The sequence below is a fragment of the Lathyrus oleraceus genome, chromosome 5 (genome assembly GCF_024323335.1).
Source record: "Lathyrus oleraceus cultivar Zhongwan6 chromosome 5, CAAS_Psat_ZW6_1.0, whole genome shotgun sequence".
Taxonomy (NCBI): Eukaryota; Viridiplantae; Streptophyta; class Magnoliopsida; order Fabales; family Fabaceae; genus Lathyrus; species Lathyrus oleraceus.
Genome location: NC_066583.1, coordinates 526,900,093 through 526,917,460, shown reverse-complemented (window position 1 = coordinate 526,917,460; position 17,368 = coordinate 526,900,093). Strand labels below are relative to the sequence as shown.

Genomic DNA, 17,368 nt, shown 5'->3' with positions numbered 1-17,368 from the left:
TTATAATATAAATTATGAGAGAGTTTATGAAAACCACTTATAATACGTCATAAATTGTTTTCAATTTATTTCTATAAGCTCTCTAAAATATCTTAAGTTAATTACTTAAAATTTATATAAAATAGTTTGATTGTTTTATTTATTTTAACATGGAATTGAATCCATTTTAGATGAATTTATAGGTTTTGAAAGCTTATCAATAGGTGTAAATGGTTAAATTGTTCTCGTAAGTTTACGTGTTTTTAGTTTTTGTCTTTGTATCTTTTTTCTTAAAGTTTTTAAATGTTAACATTCCGTTACAAAAAATGCAATGTGGGAAATGCTACTGATGTGACTTTAACTCCAATTGCTCAATCAGATTGTCAATTATATATTATTTTTTAAGTCCATATTTTTTTAATCTTAAATAATTGTTGAAAATCAAAAGACATAATACTAAAATTTTGCACACAACCCGAATTAAACTTGGGTTACGAAGGATGCAGGGCGAGTGAACTTCCATTGAACCAATATATATATTTGTTATTTGATTTCATAATTAAATATTTGTATTAGTCTTCTTTGATAGAACATTTGATTATACTCGTAGCCAATATGCAGACTAAACATTTGTTTTAAAGGTTGAGTTTATGTTGAACATGCTTCTAAATGAGAAAGTTCTTCAAAATTATAAAACCTGAAGCAAGTTTTTGGAAAGTCCTTAGGTGTTAACTTTATTATTTATGTAAACTATATTGCTTTTGATGTTTGCATTTTTGTGCTCAACAGGTCCTAAGATTATATTCCAGCAAATTATCATTCTTTGTATGAGAAATATGTTGAAGGAAAGTATCCAACTTGTGAATGTCGTTTCGTAATTTTTTTTACTAAAATTAGGTGTGCTCATAGTAGCTTTCGTATTTTGTGATTAATCTTTTGCTATTGGGCTGACAAGAGCAGTTAAAATGATTGATATTCATGGTTGGAGTCATGGGAGCAAATTGGTTGGAGATAATAAAATGGAGGTTAGAGATGAAAAAATGGAGGTTGGTGATGATAAAATAGAGGTTGGAGAGTGGAGATTAGGAAAAATGGATGTGGAGATGAAAAAATGGAGGTTGGAGATGGAAAAAAATGGAAGATGAAGATGGAGATTGAAGATGAAAAAATGGAGGTTGGAAATGAAAAATGGAGATTGGAGGTTAGAGATGAGAAAAAATGATGTTGGAGATGAAAAATTGGAGGTTGGAGATGAGAAAAAAAATGGAGGTTGAAGATGAAAAAATGGAGGTTTAAAATGAAAAAATGGAAGTTAGAGATGGAGGTTGGAGATGAAAAAATGGAGGTTAGAGGAGAAAAAAATGGGGGTGAAGATGGAGGTTGAAGATGAAAAAAATGGAGGTTAGATGAGAAAAAAATGGGGGTGAAGATGAAAAAATGGAGGTTGGAGATGAAAAAATGGATGTTAGATGAGAAAAAAATGTGGGTGAAGATGGAGGTTGAAGATGAAAAAATGGAGGTTGGAGATGAAGAAAAAATTAATGTTAAAGATGAAAAAATGGAGGATGAAGATGAAGAAATGAAAGTTGGAGAGAAAAATTGAGGTTGATGAAGATTGAAGATGAAAAAATAGAGGTTGGAGATGAAAAAATGAAGGTTAGAAGTTAGAGATGAAGAAAAATGGACATTAAAGATGAAAAAATTGAGATTTGGAGATGAGAAAAAATGGAGGATGAAGATAGATGTTGGAGATGAATTAAGAAATATGGATTTGAAAAATAATTATTTTTTTTAGTTTCACTTAAGCCGTGTTAACAAAACTTTTGTCAGGTAAGCATTTATGTAATGAAAAACATTAGTCAGATACTAAAACCAAATGGATATCAACATTTTAGGGATTTTAAAAATAAATAAATAAAAAAAGACGAAAAAAAAAAACACATCATCTTACAAGGACGAATTAACTATTTAAGTCATTTAAATATTATAAAAATATCATTTGTATGTGAAGAAATTAAATAAGAAGCATTTGAAAAAGTGTGAAAAATGGAAACTCTCCCTTCTAAAATATCTTGCCAATTTTTTAAAACAAAAATATATCTTAAAATAATTGTGCATTTATTTTTTTAATATATTATGAATGTTTCTTTTTAAATAATTTTATCTTCTAATTAATATTATTTTTATCAAACTTAATTTTTTATTTTTTATTTATAATAAAGATAAATATATCAATAGATAATAATAAACATTATTTTCTTCTCTTTTATTTATATCTTTTTATTATGTGTCAATTAATCAACTCAATTAATTATTTGACTTAATTGCAACTATGATCCCTCTATTTTGTATTTTTTGGGGTTTTGATCTCTCCATTTTAAAAAAACAAGACTTTGGTCCCTTCTTTTTTTTTAAGTTTTGAGTTTGATTTTAGTCTCCTCTCTAATTTGAGATTTTTTTTAAATAACCATATTTTTCAATTTAAATTCTAAAATAACATATTTTTCAAAATAATTACGGAAATAACCACCTTTCATGACGTATGCGCCAGTTGAACTGACGCATCTAATTTCTAATGAAAAGGAGGCGTCAATGACTTGGACGCATGCATTGGGCCATGCATGTGAAGGTGCCACATGCAATGGCACATGCATGTGAAGGCGCATGCATGTAGCCATGTGTGTGTGCACTCAAAGCATTGACGCATGCATGTAGCCATGTGAGTGTATGTCCAAAGCAATGGCGCATGCATGTGCGCTCATCTATAAATACAACATTTCTCCTATAATTTTTCACACAACTTCTTACCCTCCTTCCTTTTTCCTTCAACCTCCTTCAATTTTCTTTAAAATGTCTGTATATTCATACTCGTGTCCATATATTCACAAGAGAAATACCGATTTAATCTTTTCAGTAGTGCAATCTCCGATAAGGGATGACAATGCCCAGGGTTTGGGTAGGGTACTACAGTACCTGTCCCCATACCTGCAGTTGGAAAAAATCTCCGTGCTCATACCCGCTTGGGTACCAATATTGGCACCCGTGCCCGTATCCTATGGGTATGTAAGTGTTCGTACTCGTACCTGTTACCCGCACTGCTAATAAAAATAAATATGTCAAGTGTAAAATATCATATTATTTTAAGTTTTTAGCAACATAAAAAAAATTTAAAAAAAATTTACTGTTGAATTATGAAATAAATGATCACTTATATTAAACATCTAGTAGTTTAAAATTGACGTATTTTTAAAAATTGACACACATTTATTTTTATATAATAATATAAATTAAAATATATAAATATATATTATGCGGGTATGGGGCGGGTTGGGTACTAAGGTGCCCATCCCCGCTTATTTAAGTGGGTAATTACCCGAGCTCATGCTCGTACCCATGTATGCGGGTTTTTACCCTACCCGTTGTGGGTATATTTGTGAGTACCCACTAGGGATGGGTCAAATTGTCATCCCTACCTCCAATGAAGATCCGACTTTGGAATGTAGACACGTTCGAACATCTTAACAAGACCTTGAACCGTTGATTAGATGAAGACATTGTAGATGGTGAAAAGGTCAGAAGAATTTAATGGCTTGATATGACGCTAAACCAAAATGGAGAAGTTCGTTTTTGGATGGATATTAAAACCGACAGAGACGTTCATAGGATGATGTTTACTCCTTACAAAATTATTTTGATGGTTGTAATCACATAGTTATGTTGTTATAATTACATAGTTATGTTGTTTATATGTTGTATTTGTTAGTGATGATATTTTATTTGTTGTAGTTTCTTGTGTTATTGTTTATGTGTTGCTTATGTGTTGTATGTATTGTATTTGTTTGTGATGGTATTTCCTCACAAAGTTATCATATGAAATGAATGTTGTTTTTAATATAAAGCCAAAGAGTTACAATTAAAATTATCTTGTTGTGTTTGTCCCAACATTGTGATAGTTAGTACGATTATGACCGGGTTGGCGATATGAACTACATAATCTAACCATTTTATCCGCCGTATTCATTTCGGTTCGAATACGGGTGTTGTTTGGGCGACCCTTTTTTTTCTTCGCATTATTTCATTGTGCCAGAGAATGTCCCCTTGATATGTAGGCCAGTAACCCACTTTTGCTATCACTGAAAAACTAATTTTGTAAACATTACAAAGGCTTATGACTTTGTAAACGTCGGATAGTAAGTTGGAAGGATCCCGTCAAACCTTTGAACATGCCGCTATGACATGGGAGCAGGGCATACGAAAGGCTTGGAACTTTCCGCAGTCGCACCAACCTCTATGTAGTTCCACTCGATAGTGTCCCCTCAGCATGCCTTCATTGTGATCCATGGACTCATCAACAATGTACCAACCTTTAGTGCAGTCAAACACCGTGACCATATGTGTGTTAGCTTTAGAAGCTTCCTCTTTAATGAATTTCATTGAAGCATCACTGAACAACTGCCCAGATTGTAACACTAAACTCCATTTGGAATGTCTAGTCTCAAACAACGCTCTTATCCTAAAATAGGTTACTTGCACTAAAGCGGTTATAGGTAGGTGTTGGATGTCTTTAGAGACAAAGTTCATTGATTCCACAAGATTTTTTGTCATGTGGCCCCATCGTTGACCGTTATCAATGCCCTAGTTTACTTCTCCAATTGAATATTGTCGATCCACCTTACTGCATCTACGTTTGACAATCTGATGTCTTTGCGGTAGTGTTTGAAAGAAGGTTTTGTTAATGCATACCCTGCGTTGACAATCTTCTCCCGCAGTGTTTTGTCTTTGACCTCCCGCATGAAATTTTGAGCGATATGTTTAATGCATTAGACATGCGTTGAAGGAGGATCCTGCCAGCCATTATCAATGTTTTTGTAGGCACTCACTATTGAAGGGTGACGGTCTGAGATCAAACATAAGTTACAACGCCATAATTTGTGTCTGAGTCAAGGTATTTGATTAATCCATGCCAACGAGCCTCGTCATCATACACCTAACAATAAATCCCCTCCCAAGAATAATGTCAACCCACCTAAACCCAACGACCAACCTCACACCATCACGCTACCATATACATCCAACCACCAAACACCCAACCTCACAACCAATTCATGTCACACACCCAAACTCAAAACCAGAAATCAAACCCTAACCACCAACAACCATACACAGCCACCACAATAGTCTATATCCCGGATGATTCATACGATTCAACGTCGTGCCATCGTAGCCCCCGCAAATGAACACTCAAACATCTCATCGCCACAACACCTAACCATTGTTTGACTTTAGTACACCACAGGAACCATTAATTCGTTTCCAAAACGATTAAATGTCCCAATCCGGGAAACCATACCGTCCATAATCCACCAAACTACAATGACCCAACTACGACAACATGGGCACCGAACTCAATTACGGAAGCACCGTTGGCGACAACCCCTAGCTATTGGGGAGAAATGATGACAAATCTATCAAATATCGATGGACCTTCCACCGGACCTTCACACCAGCCACCATTACATCATGTCAGCACTCAAAGACCCAAAACACCTCTGAGAAATCGTGGGAGACCTCGAAGACAAGCTAACGCACCTGAATGTGGAACAGGGGGGCGTTTCAATTGAACGGGTCATTGATTTTCTTGTCAATTTTTATGTATTTTAACTTTATATTATAATATTATTTTTCATTTAAGTATTTAATTTGATTATTTATAAATATAAAATACAAAAAAAAACATTGCATAGTGCATGTGTCACATGCATTGACACAGACACGTGATGTAGTGTATGCATGCGCCAATGCAATTGGCTTCAAGACATGCATGCGTCCAACCAAATGACGCCTATGATCATTTGGAATTTGCAAGGCATGCATGCGCCCTACCAAGTGGCGTCTGTGTTCATTGGAAATTAGATGCGCCATGGACTGCCGCATACATAATGAAAGGTGGTTATTTCCGTAATTATTTTGAAAAATAGGTTATTTTAGAATTTAAATTGAAAAATATGGTTTTTTTTTAAAATCCAATTTGAGACATTTTGTTAATGATGTGACGCTATCCAAGATGACGTGTAAATGTCAGGTCATTTCAAAATGCATCATATTCATTTTTTTTAATTTGATATATAATTAATGTATTGTGATAAATTTTCAGAAATAATAATTTAATATCATTATATAAAAAATGAAATGTTATCAAACCCTAACATCTTCTTTTTCTCTTCAATGCCTCATTTTCCATATCTTCAACGCCTTCGCCTTCTCTCCCAATCCAACCCCTTATTTCAGTTTCGTTCGTTGTCTTCTTCACAAACCCAACTCCTCTTCTTTTTTGTTCATTGTTTTCTTTGGTTGATCTAATTTACCAAGTGCCTGTTTGAACCCAACCATGTCTGAAACTAGTTTCTTATTTGCCTCAACAAACCAGTCTCGTATAAGAAGAAGAGAGAATAGATGTTGGTATGAGCTTGAGTCACCATTAATGACATCATGGACATGCGAGAATCCTGAAAGAAGATTTCATGGTTGTGGTAATTTTAAGGTGATGAGGAAAAAAGGATATAACTATTTTCAATGGTTTGATGAAGACATGACCATCCATGCGAAAGATATGATTAGATCTTTGAAAGACAAGAATGATAAGCTTATGGATGTGATTAAGGACATCAAGAAAAATGAAGATTTGTTGAAGATGAAGATTAATTTTATGTGTTATTTTATGGGTTTGTCTATGATAATTGTATTTTTACTTGTGTTTTCATTAGTTGTAACACATGTACTTAAATGATGCAATTTCTTTGTGTATTATCAAATGAAGTAATTTCTCTATGGATTTGGAAAAATGGTTGCTTGTATTGTATTCTGATGAATTCATATAATTTAGTACTTGTTTTGACATGAATTGAGATTGTGATTAATATAATATGGTACTTGTTTTGACATAATTGGGTGAGTAACATTAGTAGGCCATAGTTGTGGGTCATTGGTTGGTATAATGATATGGCTATAAGTAGCCAGCACACTGGACTTCCTCTACATAAAAAAAGGCATTATTAAGTTAACATATTATGTATAAGTAATGTAACTTACCCTAATATGAGAAGGTGTTACCTATAGTACGATGAAACATAATCTCCAAGCTCCTTCTTGTTAAACCATTTGCATGCAATAACATGATAACATGGTATTCCACTTAAATGCCACCTCCTACAACCATATTTCTTTTACAGCAAGTTAACAACAAATGTATCAACACCGTTTGAAACCCCAAATATAGCAAAGTCGTCATCAGAATTCCATGTTGCAATCCATTTGTCTGCTACCCTCTTTGTTTTTTTCCAAGACTTGTTGGATGTTAGGACTTGTAACACCTTTGTACCTACTCAATTTCTCCTTTTGAGTAGGAATTCTCATTGTTATGTAATATTTGACTCCTTCAAGAAGTGAAATGATTGGCTTGTCTTTATACTCTAAGATTGTGTGATTAAAAGCTTCACACATATTTTTGACTTGCAAATCGCACTGTGTGTATGTCTTGAAATGAGATCTACTCCAACATGCAACAAGTACATCCATCAGGTCTTTCCAAGCGTTGACATTGAACTCTTTCATCTAATTCATTGCTCTTTCCCATCCAGGTAATGTTGTGGCCCTAGTTGCCCTCCATAAAGCTTCCTTCATCAATATCCCAAGATATTTCTTCCTTCAATTTCCATATAAGTGTTTAACACATAATCTATTAAACATGTTGGCTTGTCTCAAGAATAGCCAGTACCAAACTCTGAACACAATAAAATGATAATGATAAGATTAACCTTGTATCTAACATAACATAATTAAAGACATAAGGTAGTGATAAAATTAACCTTTTGTTAATCTGATGTAAATATGTATTCCTTGGGTTAAATTGATTGTAAGTCTTCGAGTAGTAACTTAACAAACCATTGCCAAAAGTCTTTTGTTTCAGCTTCCACGAATGCATAAGTGATTGGATAAATCTTATTGTTTCCATCCTTACCAACAACACCTATTAACTGACCTCCAAAGTCCCCTTTCAAAAAACAAGCATCCAATCCAATTAGAGACATACAAGTGGCTGCAAACGCTTCCTTACAAGCTTCTAAGCATAACTCCTCAACATAACTCCTAAGACGTTTGAGTTGTTCATGACCAACCCCTTGAATAAATTCTATTTCTTTTTTCTTGGATCTATAAGCTTGATCCTTTGACAACTTCACCCCCATTTTGTAATAGCTTATGCAATCAACCATTTGGCATTTCAGGAACGTGTCTTATAGTATACACAAATTTGTGAGCTAACCAATTTGTTTTTGCTTGTCTATTATTGGTTGTCCTATGCCAACTATGTTGATCAGTTAAGCTAGGAGTTTCCAAAATTGATTTGTAGTCCACATGTTAAACCTAATATAAAATGGACAACCTTCTATATATTTAACAACCATTCTCTTCTTGTCATTTTTCTTGAACACAAAAATCTTCTTGTTCTCTATTGCATACTCCTTTATGACATCTTTGATTTGTAATTTATCCTTGAACATCATCCCTACTTCAAGTTTTATAGTTTCTTTAAAAGTTGGAAACCTTTCCATATCAACTTCAACATCACTATCGCCTGGAGTATGAAGCACATATGAATCACAACTATCATTATTAGAAATATCATCCAACTTTGAAGGTTGTTCTATTGTAGCATTAGGGAGAACTGTTGTCCAATTAACACTAACATCAGTACCTAAGTTCAACTCATCAATGTCATATTCCTTGTCATCCTCACTACTCATGTTATAATATGGATATGTTTCACTCTCTTCATCTACTCCCTCAACATTAACTTCTCCATCTGCTCCATCAATATTAACTTCTTCATCTGCTCCCTCAACATTAACTTCTTCATAATTATCCTCCTCAAACATAACATCTTCAATATTAATTTCTTCAACTTTGTGTTCAACATAAATGTCAATGACTTTAAATCCTCTAACATCTTCCATGAACCTTAACACATCGTTGTCATTATTCAAAGGCTGAAATCCACGAGAAAATGAAAAGTTTAGATTCCAATACCATAAACACTTTATATTACAATACCCTTCATCTTTGATCAATTCTTCAATTTGCATATAGGACATTAAGTCCACATCTCAATCCCAATTCATTTCAAAAACAAGTCCATCAACATACAACTTTATTGGATTATGTACTAAATATCCCTGATGGTGTACTCTAAGTCTGACAATCTGGGTATTAGAGGGCCTACAACAGAACATAAACAAATCACAACACTGGCAAATAGGAACCACAACATATTAACACTAGATGGACCACAACACATTATTAGTTCAAGGACCACAACATAAACAAGTCACATAAAATACACAAATGTTCAGAATGATCAAATCAAGGACCACTACATTAACGCAAAATCACAACCCTAAACAAAATCACATTTCGGAACGACATAGTATAAACGAGAACTTAAACTCCATTTACGGATCATTAAACGAGTTGGGTTTTTCAATTCAGAGATGAGTGACCATACATACCTCGAAACGTAAGTTGGTTTTGTCATTTCAGAGATGAGCGATCAACACGAGTTGATTTGCAACGACGATTTTCAATGGCAACTTCAGAAAACGAGTTGATATGGAACGACGATTCAATTTATGTTCTTAAGGTTTATGTTTGTAACTCAGAGAGGAAGAAAGGGTGAATGAGAAGTAAGTGGCGGAAGATTTTCTTTAACTTTTGATTGTTTTGTTTAACGTTTTGATTATCTGATTTCTAATTGAAATTAATGTTAAACTTAAAAAATAATTTAATTTTAAAAGGACAAAACATACGTGGAACTATTTAGTGAATAAGATTAATTTTAAAATGACCTATTGACACGTCATTTTGGATAGCGTCACATCATTAAAAAAAATCATTTGAGAGGACTAAAATCAAACTCAACTTAAAAAAGGGACAAAAATCGTGATTTTTAAAACGTGGAATCACAACAAAACAAAATTGCAAAATAGATATACCATAGTTGCAATTAAGTCTAATTATTTATTTTTTATGATGTTACAAATATTTTACATAGAGACATGATATCAGGATTATTTGCAGCAAAACTAGAAAGTAAAAACTTTTAACTTTTTTCTGGGAATGTGAAAACTTTATCTTTAACATCACCTGGGGCTGAAGAGGTTAATCAATCACTATGCATATTTTTCTGACTTACTAGGATTTAGACTTCACATCACAACATTGCTTGGGATAATGAGAACATTCACCTTCATGGTTCATCCTTTTTATGCTATGATCAGTTCCATCTTTTTAGGATGGACAATCATGTTAACAAATCATTTTCACTTGACACAGACACTGTAATAGCAAAACATCGAACAATGTGTTTGTGTCAAACATGAGTCACACATTTGTTTTATTGAGAGGCGTCGGTTTTCTATCTATTAATCGTTATAAAGAGCAATTTTCAACAAAGAACAATCTGCATATCACAAACACTGGAAATATCTGTCATAAACAAACTCAAATGAACTGGTATATCATAATGTGATGCCTCAAATGAAATAAAATCAGCAATGAGACTAATGTGAAATCCACCTATGTATGTCTGATCATTACATATGTGTATATATATGTAAATCATATAATGTAAAAACATTAGTTTGCTTTTAAGAATATATATGAGAATAAAATTTTACATGTGAGGTCCGAGAGGCATGTGATTCATAATATCTTGATACATTGATGATGAACCGTTTTGCATGTTAAGGCTTCCGCGTTCAGAATTTGCGTCCATATTTGGTTCTCCCTTTGGTAGCATGAAGCCCATTTCATTTGCGGCACGTTGTTGTTGTTGTTGATGATGCTGTTGTTGTTGATGCGCTATGAATGGATTCATAGGCATTCGTGAAGAGGGGCCTAAACCAGACATTGCAAGGTTGGAGAGGTGTTGATTCATGCCGAAGGAGAAGCCGTGCGGATGAGCTAGCTGCTGTCTGCCATGAAAGTTGAATGAGCCGAGTGAAGGCCTTCCCATTCCGTTGTGAATTTGAGATGGTTCAGTTCTATGAGCATGGTTTTGAAGAAGACCAGAAGCTTGTCCTTGACCTGCGTTAGAAGCGTTGTTCGCGTTGACGTGACTGCTGGAACGAGCAGCGGGGACATCGTGATTGTGCTTTCCCTCATATGTGGTGATCACAGATTTAAGGTCATGTGATGCTCTCTCCACATGCTTCCTTACAGTGCACCCAGCATTGGTGCACTTGTAGTAACTCCTGCACCCCAAAACAGAAACACTCAGACACCGACATAAACTAGCCTCAGCAATTGGAATTGCAATCAAGGTTGTCACAATTTGACTACAGCACAAGATTCTACTTAAGATCTGGATCGTTGGATTGTGCAGATGAGTGAAAAGAGAAAGATAATGTCTGGAACCGATAAGATGAGAATGATTGATTACCTTGGGTTGGGATTTCCTTTGACAACCTTTTGCCCATATTTTCGCCATCGATAACCATCATCAAGGATATCTACTTCGCTGGTAGTCTGCACAACAACTCTAGGCTCGCGAATGGCTCTAGTAGCTCCACTCATCTCAGCATAGGATTCCAGTTTCCTTAGAAAACAAGGTATTGATTTTTAATATGTTAATATTTGTCACCAATAAAAAAAAAGAAGCAGCAACAATGACAAGTATGAAGTACCTTCTTTTAGACTCGGACTCATCTCCTTCCGCATCATAACCTAATGATACACTACCATGAGTGCCTTGATCGTCTTCCTCTTCTTCGTTAGAAAAAGTGGATGAGCCATCCACGGCATCACCTGAGTCTAAGTGAGTAATACCATTTTGAGTTTGCGGATTGTTGGACTGGTTGCCGTACTCAGCAATAGCAGATGCAGCTGACGTCGCTTCAAGGTTTTCCAGCTTCCAATTAGCTATATTTCCCTGTGCTTCAACATGTTCGGGATTGTCCACTTGCATATCGGCATGAGGGTTAGCTGACCCAACGCCTGACCGACGACTTGGAGGAGGTTTCGGGTGGTTGTGTGCTCCCTTATAGATGATCTCTGTTATGTGGCCCTCGTGAGAACGTTCTACTTTCTTTTTAACCGGACAATTTGAATGGGTGCATTTGTAGTAGCTTCGCGGGAACTCGCTACCCTTAACTTGCTTTTGACCGTATTTTCTCCAATTATATCCATCTTCCGACGGAGTACCACCAACACCAGCAACAATTGTGTCTCCGTTGACTCTTTGTTCTCCCTCTTCTTCTGCTTGATCTTCCATTGGTGCCGAATTGTCTTTTTGAGGTGGCGAGTCGGAGAATTCTGCCTTAAGATGGAGGCTACTTTTGTTCTCAGTCGCATCAACTCTTTGAGATTGAACCGAAGCTTCAAAACCATGAAGGGTTTGCTGAGGAAGTGTAGTTTGATTTATCTGCAAATTGAAAGAAGACCAAATGACCAAAAAAAAGAAAATATATACTTGTTTGGATAAACAACTCAATTAAGCACTTATATCATAAGCTTTGTAGCACCGACACCTCTGAAAAAAGGTGTGCCCGTGTCGGTGTCTTTGTCTGAAATCAACACCGACACCTCTGAAAAAAGGTGTCTGTGCCCGTGTCTTTGTCTGAAATCAACACCGACACCTCTGAAAAAAGATGTAAATGTGTCTGTGTCTGAAATCAACACCGACACCTCTGAAAAAGATGTATCTGGTCTGTGTCTAAAATCAACACCGACACCTCTAAAAAAAGGCGTGTCCTTGTCAGTGTCTGTGTCCGAAATCGACACCGACATTTGTGATTACGTTTAGTTTATTCATTTTTTTAAATTATTACCAATGTCGACGTGTTAGTGTCGGCGTCGTGTTTCCGTGCTTCATAGATCATAAGCGCTCATGATATAAGTGTTTATGAATCAGCTATTTCTACAATTGTAAAAAGAGGATTTCAGAATGTGCTTACATTTCTACCAGCACCGTGATAAAAAGAGGGTCCTGAATCGGGTGTAGGCTTGAAAGCAAAGGATGCTGCATACATATCATTGAAGCCATTAAGTTTAGATTTTTGTTGATCATCAGAAGATAATTCTGTGCTGCGCATGTTTCCGTTTGAGACAAATGGAAACTTTCCTGTTGTTGGAGATGGTTGTGCCTGAAATTAGACAGATTCATAACTCAAATAGGAGTAAAAACGTTTCAATAGAATCTACTATTTACCCGTTCTTTTTCGATGACATTTCCACATCAAACATAAGCCATCCAAGGAATAAACAAGAAAATAGACATACGAATAAACAAGCCACATCAACAATACATAGAAGAACTCACCAACGAATTCGCAAGGAAAACGGGAGAATCTAAAAGTGTAGTAGGACTAAGACCAGGCGGTATAGTCAAATACGGAGACTGAATCTCAGAATTGAGCGAAAGCTCTGTAGATCTAATACTTTCTGTATTCAACCTCGGAGCATTAAATCCGGTTCTAGCAGCAATTCTTTCAACAAGACCCCCTCGCGAGTTCAACTTATGATCGGTTCGATAACTAGCATCGCTCAATTGGGTACCCGAATCACCGTCTTGTACCTCAATTCTATCACTTTCAGATTGTTCAGAGATTTGTCTTGTTACACTATTACTCTCTTCATCAAGCATTCGAGAAAATAGGGTTCTCGGACTCGGATTCGGAAGACCCCAATCACCATTAAGTCCAACATTTTCATCAATCCCAGCCATTCAAACCTCACTTTATCAATCAAACACCTAACCTGCAAAATTCAATTTTTTTGAAGAAAACAAAATCATCAACAACCAAAAAAAAAACAGAATAAAAAAATGTAAAAGACAACCTCAACAAAACGCTAAAATGAATCCTAGGACAATGTTTTTACTCTCAACGATAAAAAAAAATTCAAAATTTCGTAACCCCATTTCTCAACAATTTCCCAAAATTATCATCATTGCAACAAAGAAATGATTGAAAAAAAAACAGGAACATAAATCGAAACAAAAAAACACAACAAACAACATTGTAATAAAAAAAATATAAATCATCCAACAAATTACAAAAATGCTACCAAAAATCAAAATCGAATGAGCTTACCTAGAAAATAATGAATCGTAAAGATAAGATTTTGAAGAGAAAAATCAGACAAGGGAGCTCAACCACCACTGGAAATGATTAGAACAAAAGAATCGGATCCGAGAAACCCGAACCCGACCCAAAAAATTATCTGGGTCCCTCTTTGTTGTTGTTAATCTTGAGAGTAAATGAGATGATTCATCTTTTTTTTCTCTCTTAGCTTTGTGTTTGGTTTTTGTTGTAAGAATGAATGAATGTCTTGTCTTTGTTTCTGTTAGATGAAGGAGAAAATGAAGGAAGAAGGAGAATAGATACAAAAAGAAATGGATTTTTTTTATTTTTTATTAATTATTTATTTTTTAATAAAATTATTATTTCTTTTTTAGAAGAATAATATTATATTAATGATGAGATTTTTAAGTAATAAATAATAAATTATTACTACTATTATTAAAGCAAAAGGAAGGAAGGAGATTGTGGGGAAGGTGAAAGAGAAAAGAGAGATGATTGTGAAATGGTGGTGGACCTCAAATATCAAAAGAATCTTTGACACAATACATGAAAACATAACTTCACCTCTTCTTTCTATCTATAAATCTTTTCTTACACACAATTTTAATTAATTCTTTTCATTTCATTTTAGTTTAGATTATAAGTTTTTTATTAATAAAATAATATATATAAATTAAGCGATTGAACTCAAATAATTAATAAATATTATTGAAACAACCAAAGTATTTTTGAGTTCGATTTTAGTTGTAACTAGACTTGATTTCGTGTTTATTGTATAAAAAAATTGATTTTAATATATTAAATTGTACTCTAATATAATTAATTTTATCTTTAAAAGTGATCATTTATAGATTTTTACTATGAATATTATTTATTTATTGAAATTTATTATTCAACATTTTTAATATAGTTTATTCAAACACAAATTATTTTTATATTAAATTATTCTTTTTTAAAGTCTATATTGAAGTATTCGATTAATCTTAAAGGTAAAGTAATTTTACAAAATTAATTTATTATTGTATGATTTTATATATATATATATATATAGAGAGAGAGATTAATTGAAATACACTGACAATGTAAAAAGATTTTACATCGTCAGATAATCATAGACGTCGGATTTTAAAAGAAGTTTGATTTTTATTTTAAAAATCTATAAAGTAATACAAACGGATGATGGCGATAAATCGACGGTGTAAAACTTTTTACACTGACAGTGTATAGTAATTAATCTCATATATATATATATATATATATATATATATATATATATATATATATATATATATATATATATATATATATATATATATATATATATATATATATATATATATATATATATATAATCTTTAATAAATAGAAAATTTACAAATTTCAATGTAAAAGTTTGACCATATTATGATTTTATCTATTATATTGAATGATATTTTTAATATTTTGAAATTAAATTGATATTTTTCATTTATCAATAAAAAAATAAATTTATATAACCAATAAAATTAAATCTAATGAAAGAGGTTATCTTGAATAGGGCTCGTATGTTTCAATTTTTTAAATATATAATTTTTATAGTGTTATATATTTTTGTTTAAATTTTTTTTATAAAAAACTAAAATAATTTAAATAAAAAAATTGATTAAATACTTTTTCATGAAAAAGATATTTTTAAGATATATTTTTTGTAAATAATATTCAATTTTTACTAAATTTTAGTTTCTAATAATGTATATTAATGTTATTGGATGTCAAAAATTAATTTTTTAATTATGAAAAATGAATTAAAAAAGATTTTTAGTATTTTAAAAAAGCTTTAGTAAAAGTCATTTTATTTAAAAATTAAAAAAAAAAATCTAAATCAAACGGAATCAAAATTTTAATTTTAATATAAACGAATATTATTTTTAATAAACGATAACATTTCAAATAAAATTATACATAAAGAGGTCTATAAAATTCCGTATTATTTTTTGAGAATAAATTTAGATTTTGATTCTTAATTTGAACATTATTGTATTTATGTTTTGACTAGACAAGAGATAAAAAATTCTGTTTTTTATATATTTAGATTAGTGGATAGATTTTGTTTTCACTATTTAAAAATGAATGTGATTTGTTTGTATTCGAATATTAGGAGTTGGTACCCATTTTTGTCACTTAGTGTAACAATCACAGCTGGCTTTGAAGTCATAAGTTGTGTGAAATGAGTAACCGTGTCATTGGATATCTTCATTCTTAAAGGACAAAAATCTTATGTCTCTTATTTATATAACCTTTCTTTTTTCTTTTTTATATAATAATAAATCGATGCGAAATATTGTCTTCAAACTCATATCTTTGAATTCGTAATTCTATCAATAATATTAATATTTTAATATATATATATATATATATATATATATATATATATATATATATATATATATATATATATTGTTTTTTTATTTGAATTTTAAAACTCGTAACTCAATGGATAATAACGATATTTTAAAACAAAATATGTATGTAAAAATATACTTTTATCTAAGATCGATTATAAAATTGTATTGTTCATCATTATATTTGTGAATTTTACGTGATATTTGTTATTTTATTTGCGGATAAAAAACTATTAATATGAAAATTTGTTAATATATTTAATGTGTCTACATTTTATGTATAAATATTTTAAAAATATTTATACATTTCACAAATTGATAATATGGATAAAGGATAAAAAAGGATTAGTATAAAAAGATGATTTATTTTACACAATTTAAGAAAAAGAATAACAATATATTTATTATTCTTTTTGTTTTATATATTTATTGATTAAGTTGACCCATTTATACAAATTAAAAAATGTGCATAAAAAAAGAAAAAGAAAATATTTTTACTAAAGTATTATTATTACTGAATTTGCATATTTATTTTTATCATAAACACAGAAATGAAAGATTTTGAATCGGAAGAAGTCATGACGAAATACTTATTAGATGATATATTAAAAAAAACAATATTATATTTAAAATTTTGAAATCAATATGTTATTTTAATGTACAATTGTTTTTTTACAAATAAATCAATTATTTTGAAACAATATAAATGTCAAAAAAAATATAATATTAATTTGAAAGCATGGTTTGTAATATTAATATTTTTAATTTTGAATTAATAATAATAATAATAATAAATATATAAAAATACAATTACCTCTTTCATTTATATATTTTTTTAATCTTTATAAAGTTATGAAATGAATAACTCATTGT

The 17,368-nt window shown here is 32.0% G+C and overlaps 2 protein-coding genes across 2 annotated transcripts; both read right to left on the bottom strand.

Annotated features, from left to right (window-relative positions):
• Nucleotides 1-8,354: 8,354 nt before the first annotated feature.
• On the bottom strand, nucleotides 8,355-9,128 carry LOC127081821 (uncharacterized). The gene has a single exon (XM_051022049.1). The coding sequence runs from the start codon at nucleotides 9,126-9,128 to the stop codon at nucleotides 8,355-8,357; it is 774 nt and encodes a 257-aa protein (XP_050878006.1).
• A 1,396-nt stretch (nucleotides 9,129-10,524) lies between these two features.
• LOC127086071 (probable WRKY transcription factor 2) lies at nucleotides 10,525-14,399 on the bottom strand. Its single transcript, XM_051026759.1, has 6 exons — nucleotides 14,124-14,399; nucleotides 13,352-13,788; nucleotides 12,987-13,175; nucleotides 11,718-12,454; nucleotides 11,474-11,629; nucleotides 10,525-11,285 (listed from the first exon to the last, which is right to left on the bottom strand). The coding sequence occupies exons 2-6, from the start codon at nucleotides 13,754-13,756 to the stop codon at nucleotides 10,706-10,708; spliced, it is 2,067 nt and encodes a 688-aa protein (XP_050882716.1). The 5' UTR covers nucleotides 13,757-13,788; nucleotides 14,124-14,399; the 3' UTR covers nucleotides 10,525-10,705.
• Nucleotides 14,400-17,368: the final 2,969 nt, after the last annotated feature.

Coding starts and splice junctions, on each gene's coding strand:
- LOC127086071 (XM_051026759.1), bottom strand. CDS start 13,756: ATGGCTGGGATTGATGAAAATGTTGGACTTAATGGTGATTGGGGTCTT. Junction 13,176..13,351: donor TTTTCCTTGCGAATTCGTTG/GTGAGTTCTTCT, acceptor GTCTAATTTCAG/GCACAACCATCTCCAACAAC. Junction 11,286..11,473: donor AAAGGAAATCCCAACCCAAG/GTAATCAATCAT, acceptor TTTGGGGTGCAG/GAGTTACTACAAGTGCACCA.
- LOC127081821 (XM_051022049.1), bottom strand. CDS start 9,128: ATGTCCTATATGCAAATTGAAGAATTGATCAAAGATGAAGGGTATTGT.